Here is a 23,758-nt window from a genome sequence, read left to right as displayed (position 1 = left end):
CTCTGGGGACGGGCGGGGGACCGCTTACCCCTCAGCATCCAGGCAGGAGGGGCAGAAGGATCCGGGTGGGGCCCTGGGGTCTGCCACGCTGCCCGCTCCCTGTCCACCACCCACCCAGCCACTGGCCACAGGTCCCATGGCCCTCTCGGCAGGGGTGGCCATCTGCTCACCGTGGGGTGCTCCAGGGAGAAGCGCGAGGCCGCTCCAGTGTGGGCCGCAGTGTGCGGGACCCCAGGCTTGGGGCTGTCGGGGCTGTCGGGGCCCTCGACCCCAGGCCAGAGGAAGGGGCTGCCCAGCGGCGAGCGGGGCTGTGGGCTAAGCGTCTTCATCTCCAGCTCCAGCTCAGCCTCCAGCTCAGCCTCCTCTTTGGCCTCCTTGTTGCTTTCCTCCAGGTGCTTCATCAGCACAGCGATCACCACGTTGACCAGCACAAACTGGGCCGTCAGCACGAAGGACACAAAGTAGATGGGGGAGATGACCGTATTGTAGCAGGTGGACTCCTGGTCACAGTCCCGGAGGGTGTCCTGCGGGCAGCGAAAGCATTACACACTGTCCCGGGGAGCGGGAGTTCTGGAGTGTTCCTGCATAGGGGAATTCCCTGCTTTTATTCATGGCCACTCATCTTGCTCAGGAATCTGGGCTCAAGGAGTGGGACTGCCTCCCCGGGGCCAGGGCCAGCCCTGGCAGGGCCCCCGTGGCTGTGGGTGCTCACCTTCATGATGCCATTCCAGTTGTCACCCGTGGAGACTCGGAAGAGGGTCAGGAAGGCCATGCCAAAGTTCCGAAAGGTGGCATGCCGGCCCAGGCCCTCGCAGGGGTGCGTCTCATCACACTCTAGAGGAGGAGGGCAGGAGAGAGAGGCCCGAGTTAGTGCGGGAGCCCCTGGGCCTCCAGCCCTGGCTCCTCTACCCTCCCCACCCCAACTCACCCAGGTCTCCAAAGAGCTCCACACCCAGAGCTGCAAAGATGAAAAACAACAACATGAAGAGAAGTCCCAGGTTCCCCACCTGGAAGAGAGGAAAAGAAATGGGAAAGGTGCCACTGGGTCTCCCAGCCAGCTTCCCTGAGCTCCCTACTGCCCGTCCCTTCGGAAAGCACCCCCTCCCCCCAAGAGGGCCCCTCCCCCCCACACCCCCTCCAGCTACCTGGGGCAGGGCCTGCATGACCGTGTCCAGCAGCGCCCGCATGCCCACAGCCATCTTCAGTAGCTTTAGCACTGCAGAACAGGACAGAGCGGTGAGCCGCCCCCCACTCCGCCAGCTCCACCCCTGCCCTCGGCCCAGCCGGCAGCCCTCCCCTTTGGCAGAGGCTGGGGCCGGGAGAGAGACCCATGGGAACACACACGCATGAAGTCCCTGGCCAGCCACAGAGCCACCCCCAGCCGTATCCCCCCTGGGCCAGTCACCCTGGGCAGGTGGGTGGTAGGCGAGTAGCCGGGCACTGACCTCGGGCAATGCGCAGCACCCTCATGATGCGGATGATGGTGGGGTTGATGGGCAGCGAGGCATTGACCTCGATCTCCTCCAGCGTGATGCCCATGATGGATAGCAGCACGATGGCCAAGTCCAGCTGGTTCCACCTGGAAAGAGGACACAGCTCCCTGAGGGGGGAGCACCGCAGAAGAGGGGGCAGGCGTGGCTACCCAAGTGACTACAGAAAGGAGGGTGGAGGTCAGCCAGTCCCGCCTCTCCATCCTGTGGAGAAGGCATGGCTTGACTCGGGTCACAAAGGCACAGGTCGGACTAAGACTTGAGCTCAAGGACCTCTGCTTTTCATTTGTATTCATTCTTTTTTTTTTTTTTTTTAAATTTGGCACTTATATGCTGTTTACTAGGTGCCAAGCACTGTTTTAAAGGCTTTACAAATAAGAACTCATAATCTTCACAGTATTGTTTCTCCTTTTATAGATAAGGAAACCAACATACAGAGAAGTTGAGTAACTTACCCTAGGTCACCAGCTTCTAAGTGGTGGCGCCAGGATCTGAATCTGGTCCAGGCAGTCTGGCTCCAGGCTCTGTGCTCTTAAGCCCCAGTCTGGGCCACATCGATTTCCAGCTGCCTGTGTTCCCCCAGGCCCTGGATGCCCCCCCCCACTCCCCCTTGCTATCATCCCTCGGTGGGTCCTAGAGTGGAGGCTGTACCTCAGGAGTCCAGAAAGGTTTTTCAGCATTTCCCTGGGAGACATGTCCTTTCCCCCACTCTCCCACACCCCACCGCTCTCTGTTACCTGTCCTGGAAGAACCGACGGAAGCCAAAGGCCACGAGTTTAAAAACTGACTCCAAGACAAAGATGACAGTGAAGATGTAGTTGCAGATCTTCAAGGCCTCATCCAGGATCTGGCAGGGATAGGGGGCAGTCTATGCAGGGTCTCCTAAGGCCCAGGGGGGATGCCTGCCCCTCCCCCTCCATCACAATTCCGGATCTGGGAGACAGGGGAGTCTAAGGGGACCTTTCTTTTCTGTCCCTGCCATGATGGTCGACCATTGGTCACCACACCAGGATAGAAGAGGGTCCTTAGGCGTGATCCGAACTTTGTGCTAAAGGATCTCTCTCCTTGAGGGATGGGGAGGAGACCCCATGAGAATGTGCTGGAAGGCACAGAAGACTAGAGCCCGGAAAGGGCCTTGTGCATTACTAATTCAACATCCCCATTTTACAGATGGGGAGCCTGAGGGCTGGAAGACAGCTGACGGTGGCTGATCTGAGGAGCGGCAAGATCGTTGGTGAGTTTGGAGCTGGACATTCACTAGAGTCGTAACCCTGAAAGGGCAGACACTGGTCTTCACTGGTCTGCCTTCTTTACCCTCAAAGGGTAAAGAAGCCCATGGCAGGCACTCAATAAATATTTGCTGGGTGAAGAAGTCAGGTCCTGCACTTCCTAGCTATATGACTTTGGTCTAGTCATGGAACCTCTCTGAGCCTCAGCGTCCTCATCCATAAAGCCAAGATGATACCCACTTCCAAGAGTCGCTGCCAGGTGTGCACAAGGAACTCCTGTAGGGTGTCCAGGAGTTGCCCAAGGGACCCCAGCATAGGGGAGGTTAGCTTCACCCTGCAGGCCCACGGCTGGACGCAGGGCCCGGAGGTCCGGTCACTCGCTCCTACCTGGGGCTGCTGGTAGTGTTCCATGGCCATGGTGACCACATTCAGCCCAATGACACCCGTGATGAAGAGGTCCAGATAATGGCTGGTACACAAGTGGTGGACGAGGAGCCGGAAGCGGGAGTAGTCTGAGTAGTAGGGCTTGCACTGGGCCTCTGGTGGGGCAGGGGGGAGAGCAGAGCACCCATCGGGCCCCTGCCCCACGGCGCCCCCGCCACCCGAGTCCCTCACAGCCGCCAGCCTCTAACGCCAGAGCCGCAACATTCCAGAGTCCTCCGCATCCTTGCCCTCCACACACTGCCTTTCTCGGGGGGGGCCGGGGGGCTCCCTCGGCGTCTGCCCTCCAAGCGTCTGTTCTACTGGCTACAGTTGGGTGCAGAAGGGGTCAGGACATGCAGAGCTCCCCACCCACATTAGACACCAGGTGAGCCCCGTCCCCGAGGCAGCCTCCAAAATCCACCAGCCCCTCATAATGCCCTTGACTTGGTGTCCCGCCGTAAGGCCAGATCAATAAGATGGAAAACAGCCGGTCTTACAGGCTCAGAGGAAGCTCCACCAACAGAGAGGCAAAGGTCCTTGCTCCTTTACCACGCTCAGCCCCTCGGGGGGAGCAGAGCAGATTACCCAGAGCTGGGATTTGGGGATAACACCGGAGATTGGAAATTGGACATCTTCTTGGCTGGCCGCACTGACCCACCCTGAGGGCCTCTGGAAGGCCCTCATGGGGTGGGGGAGGCGGGCTGCAGAGGGGAGGCCACAGGGCTCTGCGCTTCCCAGATTCATCTGGGTGGGGGGCTCCACCTGAAGGACTCACCCAGTTTCTAATGAGGCCATGCCCCGCCTGCTCCTGGATGTCAGGGCGGCGTCAGACTACAGGCTGGGCTGGAAGCACTGTCTGAGATCTGTCAGAGGCATATTTCTCTTGTAATTAGTGAACCACTTAGTTATAAAATCATGGGGCCAGAAGGTTGGGCTGCTAAGCAGGCAGAATGAATCTGGGGGCAGGAGAGGGCAGGGGGCCCCTCCTCCGGGTGCTGAGGAAAGGCCAGGCCAAGTTGGGGATGGATGTCAACTGGAGGCGGTTGACAGATTGCCACAAAGAAAGAAGAGGTTCCCCATGGGGAGGCTTGGGGCAGCCTCAGGTCCCAGACAGCCCTTCTCCCTCGGAAAGTCTAGGGCAGAAGCCAGCCAGCAAGGGCTGCCGCCTCTGAGGTCCGTGCCAGCAGTGGCTGGCTCAGGGGCAGCAGGAAGCTTCGGGTCCAGGCCAGCTCAGAGATAAGTGTCCTTCCCCATGCAGAGGACTATGGAACAGAGAGGTAAACTGAGGCAGGGAGTGGCCTGGGGTGGGCCCCCACCGAAGGCCGAAGGAAGAAGAGCGCCCAAGAACTGCATGTGCAGGCTCACCAGATGCCCCTCTCCAGCATCGGCCTTGAGGTATGGATAACCAAGAGGCAGAAAGTCCCGAATGTTCTGGTGCAACCATAGACTGCGTTAGGCCATCATTTTGTTTTCAGAGATGGGCCAGCCAACTCTGGCTTTGTTAGCTCAGATGGCCCTCTGCTCCCCAGGGCAGGGGCAGGTAGAGAGGCTCGGGAAAGGGGACATGAGGCCACGGGTCATCCACACTGCGATTGTGGAGGGCGGACCAGGCGAGCGGGCCTCTTCCTTCCTTCCTTCAGTACCCACGAGAGCCAGAGGGCGCTAGTCACCCTGCGTTGCCTTAGCAGCTGAACATTGTCTCTGCATTAATCTCCGTAAGTGCCGAGAGCACCCGATCTCATTATGCTAAAATATGAATGGAGAATTAACTAAAATGCTTGAATACAATTAGGTTAGAAAAAGTGGTTCCTTATTAGCCCCGTTATTAGCTGAGATAATGCAGAGGAGGGGTGGGGAGAGCCCCCCCCTTCCCTGTCCCCCTAGTCTGACTACGTAGGCAGCCCCAGGCCAAAGGGAGCTGCTGCTGCCACCTCTGTCTTCTGGCCTCGCTCTAGCTGTCTGAGGGCAGGCGGGCTGGGATTAGCCTGCGACCCTCCTCCAGGCAGCCCGGAGCAAAGGGGGCGACAGGGCAGAGGCAGGGCATGTTGCTCAGAGTGACAGGTGCCGGGCCCCTGAGGTCTGCCCCTCCTGCCCCGGCCCCCACCCCAGACCAGCGGGTGCCGAGGCTGCCAGAAATCCCAAGGATCCCAGGGCCAGTCTGATCGGCATGCCCTTGGTCAACCCCTTTGTTTCACGCAGGGAGGGAACGAGGCCCCGCACAAGGGACTTGTCCGCACGTTGTGAGGCCGGGATGGAGCCAGGACCGGAACTCCCACCCGCATCTCCCGCCAGCCGCCTGGTGGGTTTAGACACGAGGACTTGCGGCCTTGCCCCAGAGGGGCCCTTCGGAGAATTTTCCCAAAGGCTCTCGCTCTTAGGCTTTGGATGATGCCACCCCGCTGTGGCTCCCCAGGCCTGGGTTCTCCAGGCAAGCCCCTTAGCTCAGAGAAGTCGAGACCTCCCGGAGTAGCCTTGGACGGGGCTGCTCCTCCGAGGGCTCCGGCCATAGCCCATCTTCCCGCCGCCCACCAGTAGGAGCTGCCTTGGGCTGAGCTGGAGAGTCGGGGGAGGGGCGCCCCCAGGACTGCCCAGCCCCCAGCAAGGGCAGGAGCCAGGAGAGGAGCAGGGACCGCATGGCTGTGAGTGAGGACAACAGGCGCAGGCAGTTAGTGGAGCCCAAGGCACAGCCAGGGCAGAGGGTTTGCAAAGAAGAGTGGCAAGGAATAGGCGGAAGGCAGGGGTCGCTCCCAGGGACGCAGGCCCCCTTGGCAGAGGCCACACCTTCAGCTGCCGTGGCCAGGCCTGATCACGGGGTCCCGGTGGAATGACAGAGGGTGAGGGGACGTAAGCGCCACAGGGGGCCGACAGGAGCGCAGTGGATGTCAGTCAGTGACCCCGGTCCCTCCCTTCGCCTGGAAGCTGGGCTGGACCCAGGTGTCCTGTCAGGCCCATTTCCCTGATAATCAGTGAGTCTTTCCTTCTCTCTTTCCCGGGGGTCTGGCTGGCCCCCTCCTCTGGGAGCAGCACCGAGTGGGAGTAGAGCTGGCCAGGAAGTGTGGTGCACGGGGTGGGGATGGGGGGTTCATTCTAGCTGCCCCAGACTAGGGGGTGCGACTTCATACCCATCACACAGCTGGGTAGACCACGCATCATCATCGCCATCCCATGGCAACGGATTGGAAATGCAGATGTTCAGGTCCTCCCCTAGAGCACTCCAGGAGAATTTCTAGGGCGGTGCTCAGGAATCTGTGTTTTACTATGTTCTTCAGGTGGTTCTTAGGCACACAGCAGTGTGAAAAGCTCTACTAGAGACCACACAGAGCACCAGGTTTGGGAAAGAGGGGTCTGGGAGTGGTCCGAGCCCTTGCGAGGGGTCTCTGAGTCTTCATCACCAGCTGGAAAGGTAAGACACACTATTGTCATCAGGGGACGTGCCTGTAGGTGCCAACGGGAGCATGGTGGAATGTGCCCAGAATGGGGGTGCAGCGTGAGGATAACACAGATGTGGGGCATTGAGTGGGTGTCTTGGGAGGAGACCTTGGGGCCAAGAGGACCTGAGTGTGTTAATTCCTGGTGGAGAAGCTTCTTTGGACTAGTCCTATGCTAGGGTGGTATCGGGATAAATGAGCAAGTGTGGACACTCCAGTCTTCAGATCAGGTGACCCTATAAGGGAAAAGCTGAAGCTACTTCCTCCTCCCCTCCCCTCCCCCCAACACATCAGGAATTTGTGTACAGCCTGACACAGAGACGTGGGACCCAGGCAAGACAGACACGAACCTGCCGGAGCCTCCTGAACCCCCAGACAGATAGATGGTCTCTCAGTGCCAAACACCAGAGCTCGGCACCATGGAGACAGAAGACATCAATCCTCAGGGATGGCCTCCCAAATCAAGGCTCAGGGATACCCTGAGCCCTCACAGATCAGGCAGCCCAACACCTAGAGGGCAGCGTCTGCCAGAGTCTGGCTTCTGGGGGAGTGCAGAATAGTGGGGAAAGGTGCAGCCTAGTGGTTCCCAGCCTGAAGTCCCAAGTCCTCCGCAGCCCAAGAAGGCAGCCACATGGGGGTCCTTATGTCCTTTTCAATACTTCTAAAAGCTTAAAAGAACTCATACCTAGGCCCATGTTAAGACCCCACAGACCAGCTTAATGGCAAGAGGGTCTTTCTTTGCTATCGTTCCGTGAGAAACCTTCCGCAGCTCAGAAGCTCTGGTGAGCAATTAGATGTGCCTTTGATTGGCAAAAGCAGTGAAACAAAGTCATTACTGAGGTGCACCTAACTTCAAAGGCAGGCTCTTAGAACATGGGGTCTGCTGGAGGAGACGATAAGGGGAGCCCTTGGGGATGAACAGATTGGGAACCACTGGGCAAAGACATCAGAGGGTGGAACGAGGCCCTGCAGCCCTGTCCCAGGCTCCCCTGAGCCTCTGACCCTCTGCCTGGGGGCCGTGTTGGGGGAGCAGTGGCCTGAAGACCAGGGGAGGACAAGCAGGACCAGAGCCTTCCCAGGGACACGGCTCTCAAAGACAAGGACCCAACTCACCCCTGAACCTTTGGCTTTCTGGGGGGAGAAGCTTGCAGCTAACTCAGGCCTTCGATTCCCAATCCTGCTGTTTGTAGCGATGACGTGGCCACCGCGATTACTTGACTATTAATGAGTCTGTTCAATTATTCATTGTTACATTTTTAAAACAAATCCTTTCCCTCTCTGCTCCTCTCATCCCGCTTGCTTGGATCAAAGTCTCCCCTTCAGACAAAAGGAGACGGGAGAGATTTGCAGCTCTAACAATCGAACGGTGTGACACGGGGGAGGAGCAGGAGTGGGAACGGGCTGCAGGGGGCTGGGCAGCTGGGCCCTTGGAAGCCCTGCAGGGAGAAGGTGCGTCCTCCAAGAGGTGTGGGAGGAAGGAACGTGCAAGACCGTCCCCTTCCAGTCCGGCGTAGCACAGGCCTAGAGGATGACGCAGAGCCCGGCGCCCCAGGGACCCTCACTCCCTCACCCCAAGAGGATGGAATCAATGAGCCAAGGAGGGGGGAGCAAAGAGGACATCGCGGCACGCATGAGGCGGGCCTGGGGGCAGGTAGGGCCTGACTGCCCCCGGGCCTCGCCCTGGAACCCACAACCCCAGACGCAGTACCTGGCGCCGCGCTGGATGAGCTGCCGGAAGCAATTACATCGTCCAGCATTAGATCTAAAAGAACGAAACACGACATTGGTCACTGGCCGGACCAGGTGGGCTGGGCAGGGCCCCCTCTAAGCAGCTTGCTCCCCCTTGGCTCCAACCCTCGCTCCACCTATAAATGGGATGCCCCGAGCACGGGTGGCTGGTCCTGAATGTCCAGCCCCAAACTCCAGGCCCAGGGCACTTGAGGAAGATGAGCCATTGGGCCAGCTCCTCAGGGTCACAGGGCAGGGAGACGGAGTCATAGGGAGGGGCAGGCAGCCTGTCATCAGAACAGATGTCCACTCCTACCCACGCCTCGGTCTGGGCAGCACCTGAGATAGCTCCAGACCCCAGAAGGGAGCCAGCTGGTCAGGCAGGGCCACAAGTGCCTCCTGCCAAAAGAATTCCACCTGGAGAGGTCCTGCCACTGAGAAGGCAGACTGCAAGGAGGGGCGGGGCGGATGGAGCTGGGGTGCTGGCGTGGCTGCTGGGGGTGGTGCACCTGCTCAGCTTCAGACATCCACTGGGAGAGCCCAGATGGGGCCCCTACCCCAGAGTCAAGCAGGGGGCGTGGGGCATGGGCGTTGAGGATGTGGGACGTGGAGAACTGCACCACCCACCACTGCCCAGAGGTCAGTATCTCCTCGCCATCGCCATGGGTCCTGAGGTCCTGCCCCACCTCCCCCGGCACAGGGAGCTCTGGGTCTGTCCCCCCTCCACCAGCCCCAGCCCCTCCCCGCCCCCTCCCCTCGCTCCAGGTGCCCCCCACAGGTAGCAGGAGAAAGGGCCAGGGGCAGAGCGGAGGGAGGGGCACCGCGCCCGCTAACCCTTTTGTTGGTACTCACATTTCAACAAACCAAAGGGAAAACTCAGAGCACTGCACACATCTTATTGGCGTGAGGAAGACGGTTTTTGAAAGGGCAGAGAGAAGGGAACCCCGTGGACCAGACAGAGACAGACACACAAAGCCTTAGAGAAACCCACGCACAAAGATACTCAGCGAGACGTGGGCCGTGACTGAGGGAGAGTCGCAGAGATTATGGAGTACCAGACAGACGGACAGGGACCCGAAGACGGGGAGACAGGTGCAGACACACCTGGAGAAACAAAGGGGCTCCCGCGCCTGTTCCTTCTCTTGAATTCTTCCTGGAATCTGTGTCTTTTCCCTTAGTCTTGGCCTACCCCTGGCCTAAGAGCATGAGGAGGGATGGGAGGGGGCCTCCCCCAACCAACGCCAAGAGATGTTGGAGATCCCAGGTGAGGGGGCTGAAGGGTCTAAGGCCAGAGAGTCGTGAGCTTAGAATTCCTATAACCTCACACCTTCCCTGAGAGATTTTTCCCCACCCCGGCTTGGCAAAAAAAAAAAAAAAAAGACAACCAGGAACCAGGAAGCCATGGGCTTTTGCTGGAGATAGGGAGAGAGAGTGGGTCTGGGGTTCTCTCACACATTGTCCATTTGTCGGTTCTGCAACTATAGACCCTAGGCAGGCACAGGTTCGAGGTGCTTGCTCCCCAACCCAGGAGCAAGCGAGTCTGGCGCCTGGGCCAGTTCCTGGGTCTCTGGACACCGGCAGGCGGCAAAGTAGCAGGATTCTCATCCCATGGGGCTCCTCTGAGAGGCTAGCTGGGAGAGGTCGTGCATCACCTTCTGCCTGGCATCCTCTGAGGAGTATGATGCTGAGACCCAGGGAGCCCCGCAGGGTGGGGGTCGCTCCCCCTCCCCCATGGGGCTGAACTGGTCTGCTTCATGCGTGCTCTAAAGGCTGACATGCTCTTGAGGGGAAGGAGGTGAGGAGGCGGGTGGGAGCACCTCTCCCGGCCCCCCGCCCCAGCCCCTGGTCCCCTGCAGTCACAAGGCCAAGGTCAAGCACGACTCAGAGAGATGTGGAAAGACTACCGACCAGCCATCTGCTTCTCCTTACTCCTTCTCTTTTTCTCCAGTCTCCGCAGACGCTTCTCCTCCCGCCGCCGAGCCTCCTCCTCCTCCTGGTGCTGCCGACACTTGTGGAAGTTCTCCACCACCACGCCCACAAACATGTTCAGGACAAAGAAGGCCACAATGAGCAGGAACGAGATGAAGTACAGCAGCATCCAGGGGTTGTGGTTCATGATGGGCTGGTGGGGATCAGGAAGCACAGGGGGAAGCATCAGCCTGAGGATGCGTCACACCCGGCTGCCTCGGGTGCTGCCCCACAGCCTGGTGTCATTAAGATGCGGTCTGCAGGCTTTGTTAGCTACAGGGCCCCAGCAGGTGATCTAAATGAGTGATGTGGCTTCGGTGTTAGACAGTAGGGAGGGGTGGAGACTGTGGCAAAGTAGAGGGGTAGGTATTCTATCCAAAAGGAGAAGCTGCTTCCTTGTTCCAGGTAACTCCTGCCCCAAGGAAGGCAAACCCTATGTTCCCAGATCCTTAGACTAATCCTGTGCAGGCCCAATTTCTGCATTTTCGCGTGAAATCCACCAATTTTTAGATGTTTGCTACTATTCAAAAAAGTGTAAACGTGTTACAATCTAATAAAACACATAATCCTGCACAGGCCCAATTTCTGCATTTTCGCGTGAAATCCACCAATTTTTAGATGTTTGTCACTATTCAAAAAAGTGTAAACATGTTGCAATCTAATAAAGCACTCTGGGATTTGGCCCGCAGGTGACCAGTCAAAGCCTCTGCTGTAAGGGGTGAGGTCTCTTTGATGGCATTTTGCCAACCAGCCTCCCTCTTTCTGTCCAGGGCCTGCACCCCATCATGCCTAGAGCGGCCTGAGCCCAAAGGTGGATCCTGCCCACCCCAACCCTACCTGTTGGTCCACACCCACAGCATCCAGCCCGTCGTACATGATGTCCACCCAGCCATCCTTGGAGGCCAGCACGAACAGGGACATCAGGGCCTTGGGGGAGGGGAGGAGGAGAAACCATCTGAAACCTGGGATGTGTGGCCAAACCAACCACCACTTGTCCCCAGAGCACCTCCTGGCAGAGCACCTCAGGGGACCCTCGCTCTTCAGAGGTCAGGCCCGAGTCACACTCTGGGCCCTATGAGAGCTCTCTGTCCCAGGGCTCCGTGGCTCGTGTGAAGCCAGAGAAGCCCTGGGAGATGATCAAGGCCTCTGAGCAAGGGACACCAGAGCCCTGGAAATCCAGAAAGCAACACCAGGCCGGGTCTGGGAAGCAAAAGTGAATGAGCGATTTCATCTTCTACATGGCTCTGTGTTTGCGAACACCGAAGAAGAGAAGGCGCTGATGATGCTGGCAAGTCAGTTGCCCTGTGCGCATCGTGACGCGTGGACTCTTGTCCTCTCCGGATGCCTGCCACCGCCACCCCCACCCCCACCTTGGAGCGTGGAGCTCACCTGGCCGAGGTTGTCAAAGTTGTACTTGTGCCGGACCCACCGGTAACTGGCCTCGGCACAGTCAGACTTGTTGGTGATGTTCCTGGTGTCCTCGCCTTGGCATACGAAGAACTTCCCTTTGAAGAGCTAGATACGCACACGCGGGGAGACGGAGCCGAGTGAGCTGTGGCCACAGGAAGCCCTGAGCTCCCCAGCCCCACCCCTCCCACACAAGTTCTGGGGCCCAAGAGCTCCCGGCACACCCTGGCGGAGGACCCGGTGCACAGACAGGAACCTCCCCTGCAGGCACCCCTTCCTCTGGGCTCCTGGGAGAGACCCAAGGAGAAAAGGAGAAAAGGCCAGCAGGGCAGGTGTCGGGGAAGGACGAGGTGCGGGGTGGGGGGGAACGTTCACTGGTTTTCTACGAAGGGTGAAGCCAGTGGTTCTCCGAGTGGGGTCCCTGGACCAGCAGCATTGGCATCATCTGGGAACATGCTAGAAATGCAAACTCTTAGGCCCACCCTAGACCCACTGAATCCGACACTCTGGGGGAGAGGCCAAGCGACCGGGTTTAATGGTGGGGGCAGCCTAGGTATTATCGACTCCACTTGACAGGTGAGGAAAACCGAGGCTCAGAGAAGTAAATTCACACTCAGCTAAGGTTGAATACCCTGTAGGTGGCAGAAAAGGGGCTTGAACTCAGGTATTTCTGACTGGAAAGCTCCCTCTCATCCCGGAACAGATCAGGCTATGACTGCGGGTGGGGAAGGGAAGGGAGGGCCGGGAGGACCAGGAGGCCTGGGCAAGCCGCTGAGAATGGACCTAAGTCCACTGGAAAAGCCCAGGACTGGGCTCCCAGTGGTTCCCTCTGCTCATCCAAGCCGGCTGGAATGAAGGAAGCGGAAGGGGCGCTGGGTGTGCCAAGACGCACCACACAGCGTTGGCAAATGTACACCAGCCTGGTCCCTGGGGCTAGAGAATTCTAGGAAACCAGGGACAGCCCTCTCCCCAGGGCAAAGAGGACACTCTGGGAAGCCAAAGGACGGGAACGGGAGGGGCAGTAGCCACCCGGGAGCTCCCCCGCCGCCGCCGCCGCCGCCGCCCAGACAGTTGGCTGTCTACCCTGAAGCCGAAACAGCTGGAGCCAGGGGGTTCTGGAAGGCTGGGGTGGAGGGGCTCCCCGGCTCCTGGGGGCGCCTGCTGACTCCTGCAGGCGGCTCCTGATCTTTTTCTCCTCCGAAGCCAGTTTCCTCCCCGGGCCAGAGGCCCAGTTTCCCCAGCAGCCCCCACTTCCTGCCTCGTCTGGGGTCTGCACCCTCCTGCCTGCCAGCTCGCCGCTAACCTGGCCCAGCTGTCTGGACCCTGGATCCCCAGGCCTGGCCTGCAGCCCGCTCCGCTCAAGCACGGGGGAGGGGTGGGGACCCCAGAGCAGACCGGGGCCAGGGCAGCGTCTGTGCTCCAGAGTGCAGTGTGGGAGGGGGGCAGCAAAAGCAGTCTGCAGCTGCCCTAGGTCAGCGGCCTCTCTGAGGCCCTCGTCCCCTTCAGGGACCTCTTCTAGGCTCCTAGTTTTCTGCAAAACGCCCCGGAGGCAAAGGCGCTTGAGGCCTAGGGCCTCGAGGGAAGGGTCCCTGTTTATTCCTTTCTGGAATAAAGACAGCAGCAGCAGCTCGAGCCTCCACATCCAAGGCCCAAGAGGAAGGCCACACCTCGGGTTTCCACCGCCCCCTGGCCCCCAGATCCCCCACAAACCTGCACCCCTAGGATGCCAAAAATGATGAAGAAGGCACAACAGATGACCACGATGTTGCCGATGGGTTTCAGCGAGGACATCAGCGTTTCCACTACCAGCTTCAGCCCCTGGGCCCGGCTAATGACCCTGGGGAGGGACAGAGGGGAATAAGAGGGGTTCCCTCAGCTCGGAAGCTCCCTTGTCCCTTGCCCTGCTGTCCCCCTTCCCCCACTGATCTGGGCTCACTGGTCCCCATCCTGGACTCTGGCTTTCTGGGCTCCACGTGCAGAGCACTTCTCTTTGCACGGGATCCCTGCCATGGGGACTCCCACCCCCAATCTCTCCAAATGGGATGCAGACACCCGCACCTCCCCATGTTCCCCCTCTACTCCCAGATGTCAATGTATGACCTGATGGGGCTGGGGTGGGGACTCAACTCAAGGGAGGCGGGACCCAGGGACGCAGTGTGTCGTGGGGACAGGGAGACTGACTTGCAGGGGGCATGGAGGGTGCAGGCAAGGAGGGGGAGGGGGTGGGTCAGTCAGTATTGTCTCCATTCGTGGAAAGTTCTGACATGGGAGTGGGGGGTGGGTGGAGAGTGATGGTGGGAGGGTCTCCTGAGAGAGCAGATTCCCTGCTAGCAGGGTCAGCTGGTGGGTGGTCCCTGAGAGGTGTGTGAAGGTGGGGAAAGGAGTCTGTTACTTCACCAGGGAGGACGGTCACCCCCAATGGTGCCACCCAAGGGAGACCTTCAGCTGGAGGATATGAAGGCCCTGCCTGTGACCTCTTACATCGGGGCCTGTCCAAGGTCAGGGGCACGCTAGCCCTGAGCCGTCTGTCCTGTGGGGAGGGTCACGCTGGGGGCGTGCTCAAGGAGGGAAACTCCTAGGGCCATGGTTCAAGCCAAGCGATGCCAGGGCTCCCTGTGGGGGTCACAGGCGGGAAGCAGGGGCTCGTGGGGCTCTCGTTCCCCTGCGGGGTTGTTGGTGCTGTCCCTGAGGGGGGCGCCGGGCTGGGGGCACACCTGAGTGGGCGCAGTGTCCGCAGTAGCCGCAGCACCCTCAACATGCCCAGGATCTTGGTGCCGCTGTCGGAGACCATGGACACCAGGATGTCGATGATGGAGATGAGCACCAGCAGCCCGTCGAGAATGTTCCAGCTGCTACGCAGGTACGCCTGCTCCCCGAAGCACCAGCCCAGCGCTACCACCTGGGGACGCCCGCTGCATCACTGTCGCCGCCGCCTCCCTGCGGTCCCCAGCCCCGTCCTCCGACTGTGGTCAATCTCTCCAACCCCTTGCCCCCCCGCCCGTGCCAGGAACCAGGGAGCCCCAAAGCAACACCGACCCCCCATCACCTTCACGGTCATCTCTGCCAGAAAGACTGCAGTAAAGATGTAATTGGAGAGGGTCAGGAAGATGCGTTCCTGCAAGAGACAGCAAGCAGGTCTCGCCCACTAGGACCCCCCCTTCGTGGGCCAGGGCTGCTCTGCATACAGAAGCCAGGAATTGCCTCCAACATTTGACTCAGGAAAACGGCCCCCACCTTCCCCAACAAGGCAGACAACCTCTTCTCCCCAGACCTCTCCCTCTCCCTCTCTCTCTCACACACGCGCACACACACAGCAAGCACCAGGCCCCCTGACTCACTTGCAGCTCTGTGGACAGTCTGAACAGCACTGCCTCCCGCCCCCCGAATGGCCTGGAAGGAGAAACGTTCCCCCCAACAGTGCTGTCATCTGAGCCCCATATCTCAGAGACCCTCCAAACTGGAGCAGGGTTTACCTTGACCTCTGACCCCCCTCATCCTACTCTCCGCCCTTCTCCCCGTACCTGCTTTCCCTCTGTGTGGCCCAGAAATGGAGCCACAGGGCAAGCAAGGGGCCTGACTATAGCCTGTGTGTCCCCTGGCACCACATTTATGGGGGCATGGGTGGGGGCAGGGCGGGAAAGCAGGTGACCTGGTCCCCTGATATCTGTAGGCGGAGTCCATCCCTGGGTGGCAGGGAGAGGGCTGGGGAGGTCTGGAGAGGCAGTAGGCAGAGCGTGAGTGTCAGAGAGAGAAACAGAGGAAGGGAATGAGAGAAGTGGGCACAGGACAGAGTGAGAGGTAGAGGCGCGGAGGGCAAGAGGGGGGCTGAGATATGGTGACGGAGGCAGAGGGCCGTGCAGCAAGGCCTTGGGCAGGTGGCGGACACAGGAGCTGTGTGACCAGCCGCCCTTGCTCCAGCCCACACAAGCCCCAGGGGTGGGGGTCCCCTCACGCACCTATTCCCAGCCCGGCCCTCCATTCAAAAGGGTCCCTCTGTCCCCACCCTGGCCCTGCTAGAGCTCACCCCAACGGAGACTAGGAGCCCAGGAGTGCTGAAATCTGAATGGCAGTGTGGGGGAGCAGTGAGGAGGGGTGGGGGGCCACTCTGAGCGAGTGGGGCAAGATGCCGTGAGGGGCAAACACTGTCTGGGGGTAGGGGCCTATGATGCCCTGCTGGGGAGAGACAGCTTCCGGAACCAGCTGGGCCTGTCCTGAAGAGGTTGGGTCCCTGGGCATATGTCCAGATACTCAGGCCTATGGCCCTTCCTCTCCTTCTGAGGAGGACTAACAGGTTCACAGCCAAGCAGAAGTGACGAATGTCCCCACTAACGTGCCTCAAAACCTACTTGTGACCTGGCAGGACCAAGAGGATCGAAGGGCATCTCCCTCTCCCCCACTCTACATTGCCCATGGGGTAGGCTGGGCAGGACGTCTTCCCCCATCAGGGCAGAGGTCACAGGCGAAACCCAGACCTTCTGTAGGGAGGAGGGGAAGCAAGACCACTCAGCCCAGCCGGGGCCTCTCCTGCTGTTCGCATCACCCCAACACTTGCCAACTCCCACCGGGGCCCCACAGGTCTCTGGCTCCCGAGCACGCGCTGTCTACTAATAGCTGGGATGCACCGGGGCTCCCCGGTAAGGAGCAGGCCCCCCCCCCGCACCCCCAGCTTGGCTGCTGTATCACAGAAGGGAAGTGGAGGCAGGGGCGGGAGAGGGACACGGCAGGCAGCCCCGGGTGCCAGGTGCCAGGGAGGCCTAAAGGAGACTCCTGGTTCCCTCCCTCCGTGTCGCTCTGGGCCTCCCCGCCCGCCTCGCTGGCTCCGTGGGCGCTAACCCAGGAGGCGGCTGGCACTCAAACAGCCACCGAGCTTAGTCTTTGGTGACTCACAGCACTGTGGGGGTCGATCTTGGGACGCTCCATGGCGATGGTGATGCAGTTGAGGAAGATGATGACAAGGACCACATGGTCGAACATCTTGTGGGTGATGATTCGGTGACATAGGAGGCGGAACCTGCTGGAAGACAGGCAAATGCTGGGCAGGAGGCGAGCAAGGCAGCAGTGAGAGGCCTTGCTCGGCAGCCCCCACCCCCCTCCTGGGCTCTCCCAGCCCGGGGCCCCTCCCTCACTTGCCCCTAGGCCAGGGGACCCTTCTAGCCTCCCTGGGATGGTGTCACGGGGTCATTCCCCAGGAGGAGAGGTCAGGGACCCCCTGCTCACCTTGACTGAGGAGGGAAGATGTACGCAGACCAGGAGTCTCGCTCGCGGCAGCAGGCAGGCAGCCGGGCTCGGACCCACGCTCTCATCCGCTCCCCTCTGCTCTGTAGAAGGATCATAGGACTCGTGTGCAGGCCCGGGCCCCCAAGTCCCCCGAGCCCACCCTGCTCTTCATCAGCAACTCCGTGGCCCTCACACCCTGTCTAGCCTCTCCCACTTGGCTCAGCCCTCTGCCGTGTTTCTCTTCCTTTATTCCTAAGACCCCCATCTCCCTGTTAGCCCCTTCTCGTCCCCTGAGCATCGCTCATCTCCTCCCTCCTCCCTTGCACCCCCTCTCCCAGGCTCTCTGCCTCCAGCCCGGCCCCACCTGCCCTCCCTGTTTCCCTCCCCACTGGGCTTGGAAGCCGTATCAATTATCAAACATTGTCCCCATCACAGCTGTTTGTTCAAAGACACACCTGGGACCAGGAGACACTAGCCCCTTCTCCTCACGTGCTAACCCTGAGGCCCTGGGTCCCTGTGCCCCATCCCCAGGGTTAAAGGTGGTGGTGAGGGGCCCGGGGGAGGGGTGAATGGGTAAGGGCGGGTGTGAAGTCAAGGCTTGCGATGAGGTCCAGATGAGAGAGGGGGATGGGGAGGGCATCAGTTTGGAGAGATGAGTGATGGGTATTTCTGAGTCACAGGGGGAGGGCCATGAAAGATTCATACACATCTGCCCAAAACCATTCATATCCACCAAGGACCGCAGCGCCGCAGCCCCACGGGTGACAAGGATCTGCGGCTCGGTGGGGCGGGCATCGGGAGGAAAGGGGCAGTTTGGAGCTCAGCTTCAGGGTCGGCACCCCTTGAGATCCCCTGGGGCGTGATGGGGCGTGATGGTAACTCCCTGAATGCCACAGAGCCGGGAGGGGCTTGTCCAGCCCGGCGCCAGGTCGGGCACAGTTCCCCTCGGTTCAAGGTCAGGGGTGAGAGCTCACTGTGCCCACAGGGGCCTCACCAGGTTGCCCTCGTCATCGCCATCGTCCCCATCCAGTGGGGGGTCGTCGGGCCGCAGGGCCCGGGCCAGGCGCCCCGAGGCCGACTTGCCATTGCAGTCCTGGTGCTCGGAGGCTGAGCTGTGGCCACTGGCCGTGCGGTGCAGCGCGGGCACCCGCAGCGTGTCCGGCAGGTCAAAGGAGTTCTTGGCCTCCCGCTCCAGGGAGCCCCCGCGGCGCCGGTCGCTGCCCGCCGGGCTGGCCCTCTCCTCTTCAGAGCTCTCCTCCTCATCCTGGCTCTCTCGGCCCTCACCCGACAACAGGGACCGCCGCTCCCCGCTCGGGCTCCTCCGCTTCAGGCTGGGGGCATGGCCCAGGCTGTTCCGGCTGGAGCGCCTGCTGGCCCAGCTGCTCGCTGCACTCCAGGGGCTGTGTGGAGAGCTGCGGGTGCTCGGCTGGGGGGTGGGGGAGCCAAGAAGAGGGTGGTCGCCACCAAGACCTCCCAGCCCCGCACCCCCCTCCCATGCATGCTGTCTCCTGTGAGCCTCCCCAGCATCACATCGGGTATAGAGGTGTGAGCGGGAGCCCTGGACCAGACGCCTGGGTTCCGATTTTTTACTCCAACCAGCTGTGTGACCTTGGCAAGTTACTAAACCTCTCTGTGCCTCAGTTCCTCGTCTGTGTATGAGATATGACACTAGGACCTATTCTTTGTTCAGTTGACTGGCAGTATAAAAAGATGGCAGGAGCATGGGCCCTGACGTTGGCTCCTGGATTAAAGTGCTGGCTCAGTCACCTGCTCACTGCAGAGCTTCCCACAAATCAGTTTGGCAATCTGAGACTCAGATCCCCATCTCTAAAATGGGGATAATAATGATACCTACGTCATAGGGTTGCAATGAGGATTCAATGCATTTAGAATATTTATGAGCAGTATCTAGAACAGTGCCTCGTCCAGAATTACTAACTGCATGGGGTTTGCTGTGCTTATGATGAAGTATTAAGAAGGTAAGGACTGCCCCCTCTTCCAAAATGCAACTCAGAGGTTGAGCTTCCCACAAGGTCGCCGAGTTAAGGGACCGAAGAATAGGATTAGAACACGGCTCTTCTGCCCCCCGAGTCCAGAGCTCTACGTCTGCCTGCATTACTAGACCTACTGACTTCCCTGGGGCTTGTCAGGCCTATGGCTCAGAGGCTGTCCCCTTGGGCCTGTCCACTTCCCTCCTCTTTTCCCTCCTGACATCTGCGCATCTCCCACCATCCGGCACCCACATGCACCCCATACCGGTGACTTCATCTCATGGGCCGCCCCTGGCTCAGCAGACCCGCTGCTGCTGGTGCGGCGGGAGGCGGGGCCCGCCACTTCAGCCAGGCCGGTGCTGGAACTCTTGGGGAGCGACATGGGTGTGGCGGCCGTGTGGATGATAAGAGGCGGCAGCAGGTTCCTCCGCAGCTCCGGGTGCTCCCCCAGGGACACCACTGCTGAGGGAGAAAGGGAGAGACCCTGAGTCCACTCGAGGCTGGCCCAGGGCCAGGGGCAGCACCCGCGGGGTAGATACTCACAGGCCATGGGCTTCTTCCTGTCCCCATTGCCATCCAGGCTGGGTGAGAAGAAATCGGGCTCCGATTCGGACTTGGTGGCATCTCCCTAGGTGGGGGAGCAGCAGGACATTAGGGTCCCAGCCGGGCAGGGGTTAGTGGGATGGACTGAGGTCTCCCTGTCTCCACACACACACACACCACATACAGGCTACAGGAACCAGCAACCACGGCACGAGGCATGCACTGACGCAGGCCAGACCACGCAGGCGTGGGGCCCAGAGCTCCCCAGGGCCCCCGACACCTCTGCCTCCCACCAGCCACACCTCTGAGAAGGCCACGGCTCACCCCATAGCCCACAACACAACCAGCCAGGCTGGAACTGGCTCCAGGAGGGGCTGAGAGGAGAAGGGAGAGTGAGCCGGGCAGGGGGGTGGCAGAGGTCAGAGGGAGCTGGGGACCTAAGTGAAAGGGTCACTAGAGCCTAAATTCCAATTTGTGCCCTCTGCTTTCCTTCCAAGGCTGCCCTCCCCTGGGCCTCAGACCTGAGGACCCCAGGAGGCAATTAAAAGACCCCAGACAGAGCAGCTCAGCCCAAGGAGGTCACTGTGGGCCCGCTGCTTCGTGCCCTGGTCTCCCCCCAGACCCCGCCCCTTCCCCTGGCCCCATTTGTACCTCTGTCCCCGTCTCTGGGGCAGTTTTTCCTTCTTAGCAGGTCAGTAGGTTCCCCAGTAATTACACACTTCTCCTTAAGAAGTTATTAAGAAATACTTGACTGCTACTTTTGATAAGGACATAAATATTGTGTAATTGGCATCTCAGGGGATCATTTTCATTAACTCAGTTTACATCCCTAACGAGGCCTTTAATTATCGAGCGGGAACTCCAGGGGGCTGCTCGGGATGCACAGCACGGTAGGGTCCCGCGGGGATCCTGGCTCCGGCCCTCTATTCCAGCGCCAGAGCAGGAAACGGCCGAGCACAGGCTGGGTGCGGGGGCCAGAGGAGGAGCGAGTCCCCGAATACCTGCTGGCCCTCCCAGGAGGCCAGGGGGCCAGAGACGCGGAAGTGGATTCAAAATTCTGGTACCTTCCGGTACCTCCACCCTCACATCCTCCCAAACACTTGTCCTGAGCTGAGGCAGCTTGTGGGGTCTCCAATAGGGGCTCGGGGCAAGGGGGAGGGGAGAGAGATGGGGGAACACGGTCTGCGGCCACGGATCCCGAGTCCACGGAGGCCCGACGACTCGGACTCCTCAGGGACCTCAGCGTCGCACGCACACGCGGTGTCCCCGACACGTGCACACAGAGGATTCTAAGTCCCTTCCTTCTCCCGCCCCTCCACCGGTCCGGCGGGGGACGGGAACGGTGCCCTTTGCCGGTGGATGGCGGCAGAGGCAAAGAGGCTCCTCCTCTCGATGTCCTCGGCAGGGGAGGGAAGGGACTTGAAATCGAAGCAAACCTCACGACACCAGTGACCAGCACGACTACTAGAGTTGCACAGCAGCTGAGCGTGAACACGAGCACAGAGACGCGGAGGCAGAGTGGGGGGCGCACAGGGCACGGGGAGGGCGGCATGCCGACTCATGATCGCGTACCTACCCCCTGGGAGTCGACAGGCAGCTGAATACAGCTTAACTGTCCACTCGCATCTTCCCGTTTGCTGATTTCCTACAGGGAGACGGGGAGGCAGGGGACGGGCGCTGGTCACAGGCGCTCGGGCTTTCAGACATCAGCAGTGTCGAAAGAGGATGAAGAAAAGGATGGTGCAAACCAGGCAGGGGTGGGAGGGGGACGAGACACCGGGGGTAGGGGAGGAGGAGAGAGGGGACAGAACGGCCTTCCAGAATTCAGCCACAGGCCCTCGGGCCAGAATGAATCTGAAGGGTGAGGGCAGAGGCCACGAAAATGGGGAAAAGGGCGGGGAAGGGAGACCAAGCCCTCCCCCCGGTTAATCCTAATAGTGACAGCTACGGTTCACTGGGGTGCCAGCCCTCCCGAAACTGCCTTATGAATACCAGCTTGCCTCTCGCAAGGTGGGAAGGAAGTACCACCAATGTCATCTTAGAGGAGGCACCTGAGGTTTGGAGAAGCTAAGACAACCGTCCCAAGGCATGCAGAGAGTGAGAGGTACATCTGGGCCTCGCACCTGAGTCTCCAGCTCACCTCTTACTGGCCCCGCACTGGCAGGGGGCTTGGGGAATGGGCAGGGAGGGTGGGAAGGAGGAGGGGATGGAGCCCGAGCCTGGCAGGAGGCTGAAGGCCGGGAGCTGGAACAGGCCTCCCCACTCCCCCACGCTCAGCCTGCATCCCTCCGAATCAGACCGGGTCCAGCTGCTCCCACTGGGATGGGATGTGACAAGTAACACTGGGATGACAGCTATGATGTTGTTTAATATCAATTAATGGCCTCACACAGGGCCTGACGCCTGTTCATTTAATTAAGTGTGTGGATGATAAATATACAGGGATGCAGGGCGCTGCCCCCTGCAAGTCGGGCAATCAAAACTGAGCCAGCCCAGCCCCCTGGGGCTCCTCCCTCTTACCTCTTGGCAGGGTGGCAAGGCCAGCCAGGGGCTACCCTTGAGCCCTCCTGCTAGTGATGCCCCACAAAACGGGGGCGGCCGCTTCCTCTACCGAGGTGGGTTGCCTCATTTGTGAGAAAGCCGGCCATCACAATAGCAAAAAGCAGCGTCTCCTGCCAGATCGCGGGGCTCCCTCAAAGCGACATGCACAACCCCCTGAAACTCGTACCCGAGAGGGCAGGTGCTTCTGGAAGCATCCAGGTCACCGGCATTGAGTGACTGACCCTCCCCTCCCTCACCCAGGTGTTGGCCCACCACAGGCAGGACAGCGGGCAGCTGGTCCAGCCCCTCCCGTGGGCACTCCAGGGCCATGCCCTGCCTCCCCCACCCCCACCCCCTGAGGGGGGTTGATCCGGGCCTCCTTTCTCCATCCCACCCCAGACCTGAAGCGCCAAGCCCTGAGTGGGACCCTCCCCTACAGGCACCTATGCTCTGCGGGTTGAGGAGGCTGCGGCCCCCGGCCCTACCCCGCCCCGCTCAGGCTGGGGCAGCCACGGCCCCCAGCAGGGCCAGAGTGACCTGCCTTGTTCCCAGCAGCCCACTTCGCTGCTGCCTAGCAACCAGGCCGGCTCCGCAGCTCTCCATTTAGCCAGGTGTTTTCTGAAAGGGGCGGCGGCGGGGAGGGGGCTGTCTGCACGGGGCACCTCCAGGCCAGCTGAGGGGAGAGGGACAGGCTCGGGGTGTTTTCCCTTTCCGTCCGTGCAGTTCCTCAGGAATTTTTCTGAGGACATCTTAGCCGTCGGGAACGGTGGTTGGGAAGGGGCTGCAGGACCCCCATCCCCACTCAGCATCTCTTCCCAGAGGCTGAGAGCAGTAACAGAGTGGTGGGTATCCACGGGGATCCTGGTTCCCATGGGAGCACAGTGGCACCCCCTAACTTTTCAGGCCCATGGAACCCCCAAATAAGTGCCTTGTGCCTCCCCGCACCAGAGGTCCCGCCATCCCCAAAGGCAGGGCGCACCTCCACCACCAGCTGCCCTCGCGGCCAGCCCGTGGGAGGAAATGCCATCATGGATCACTACAGAATTTGCACGGCTGGCAGCAGGCAAAGGCCGCTGGGGGACGGATGCCCCCGCACCCCACTAGCCCAGCCGGCCTACGGGGAACGGCCCTCCCTCGCAAAGCTGGGAAAGAGTCGGAAAATAGATTTTTGTTTTTCCACCGTGTGCCGAGTATTTATAGACCAGGCCGCAGCGGGAGTTTCCATCCGGGTCATCCGGAGAGAACTGGACCAAGAGCTTCTCTACGCCCAACCTGGAGCATTTCTAGGTTGGGTCAACCTGCCCGTGAATGATGCCCGGAGGCCGGGCCGGCCCGGAGCTCGGGGGAGAGGGGCAGAGCAGAGAGAGAGGAGCGGCATGCCGCCCTTCAGGCAGAGGCTGAGCCCTGGCACAGTGAGGGCAGGATCAATGCAAATCAATATTAATTGATGACGCTGCCTGTGACGAAGGTGATGGAGCCTGGGCTGGAAATAGGACGCTCATCTCTGCCATGCCGGCAGCTAATTGGGCTCATTTCTCACCCTGGGCAGCTTAGCCCTGCCCGGGCCCTGGTGGCATCTTCATCAGCTCAGCTGGAGCTCAGATGACTTGCACACATGCTTCCCCCACCCCTCGGCTCCGATGGGTCCCCTCCGGATGTCCCCGAGAGCACCTGTGCTCAGGATCCAGCTGCACCTTCTGCCAACTTCTCCAGCTCCCTGGGGAGGGTCTAGCCAACTTCGATGCTGAAGCCCGCTCAGCAGCTAACCTTGGCCCCAGGGATCCCCCACAACT

At 60.3% G+C, this 23,758-nt stretch overlaps 1 protein-coding gene across 25 annotated transcripts in view; it reads right to left on the bottom strand.

The window, feature by feature from the left end:
- The window catches only part of CACNA1G (calcium voltage-gated channel subunit alpha1 G), a 61,706-nt gene that overhangs the window by 7,249 nt on the left and 30,699 nt on the right, over positions 1-23,758 (bottom strand). For 3 of the 25 annotated variants that reach the window (XM_032428555.1, XM_032428558.1, XM_032428568.1), the window contains exons 14-33: positions 21,001-21,069; positions 19,425-19,509; positions 19,147-19,340; positions 17,885-18,316; positions 16,891-16,991; positions 16,561-16,684; positions 14,720-14,788; positions 14,388-14,572; positions 13,384-13,510; positions 11,656-11,781; positions 11,104-11,193; positions 10,228-10,420; positions 8,279-8,332; positions 3,107-3,258; positions 2,228-2,337; positions 1,446-1,579; positions 1,146-1,216; positions 929-1,007; positions 713-834; positions 171-524 (exon numbers count right to left, since the gene is read on the bottom strand). In XM_032428555.1, the coding sequence (XP_032284446.1) occupies positions 171-524; positions 713-834; positions 929-1,007; positions 1,146-1,216; positions 1,446-1,579; positions 2,228-2,337; positions 3,107-3,258; positions 8,279-8,332; positions 10,228-10,420; positions 11,104-11,193; positions 11,656-11,781; positions 13,384-13,510; positions 14,388-14,572; positions 14,720-14,788; positions 16,561-16,684; positions 16,891-16,991; positions 17,885-18,316; positions 19,147-19,340; positions 19,425-19,509; positions 21,001-21,069 (2,871 nt within the window). Of the gene's footprint in view, positions 1-170; positions 525-712; positions 835-928; positions 1,008-1,145; positions 1,217-1,445; positions 1,580-2,227; positions 2,338-3,106; positions 3,259-8,278; positions 8,333-10,206; positions 10,421-11,103; positions 11,194-11,655; positions 11,782-13,383; positions 13,511-14,387; positions 14,573-14,719; positions 14,789-16,560; positions 16,685-16,890; positions 16,992-17,884; positions 18,317-19,146; positions 19,344-19,424; positions 19,510-21,000; positions 21,070-23,758 lie in introns of those variants that run through there. The other 22 variants (XM_032428556.1, XM_032428561.1, XM_032428570.1 and 19 more) reach the window with 13 other exon arrangements.

This window comes from Phoca vitulina, unplaced genomic scaffold (assembly GCF_004348235.1).
Source record: "Phoca vitulina isolate PV1807 unplaced genomic scaffold, GSC_HSeal_1.0 scaffold40, whole genome shotgun sequence".
In the NCBI taxonomy this organism is placed as follows: domain Eukaryota; kingdom Metazoa; phylum Chordata; class Mammalia; order Carnivora; family Phocidae; genus Phoca; species Phoca vitulina.
Note: the sequence above shows the minus strand (reverse complement) of the source record. Positions and strands in the feature narration are given on the sequence as shown.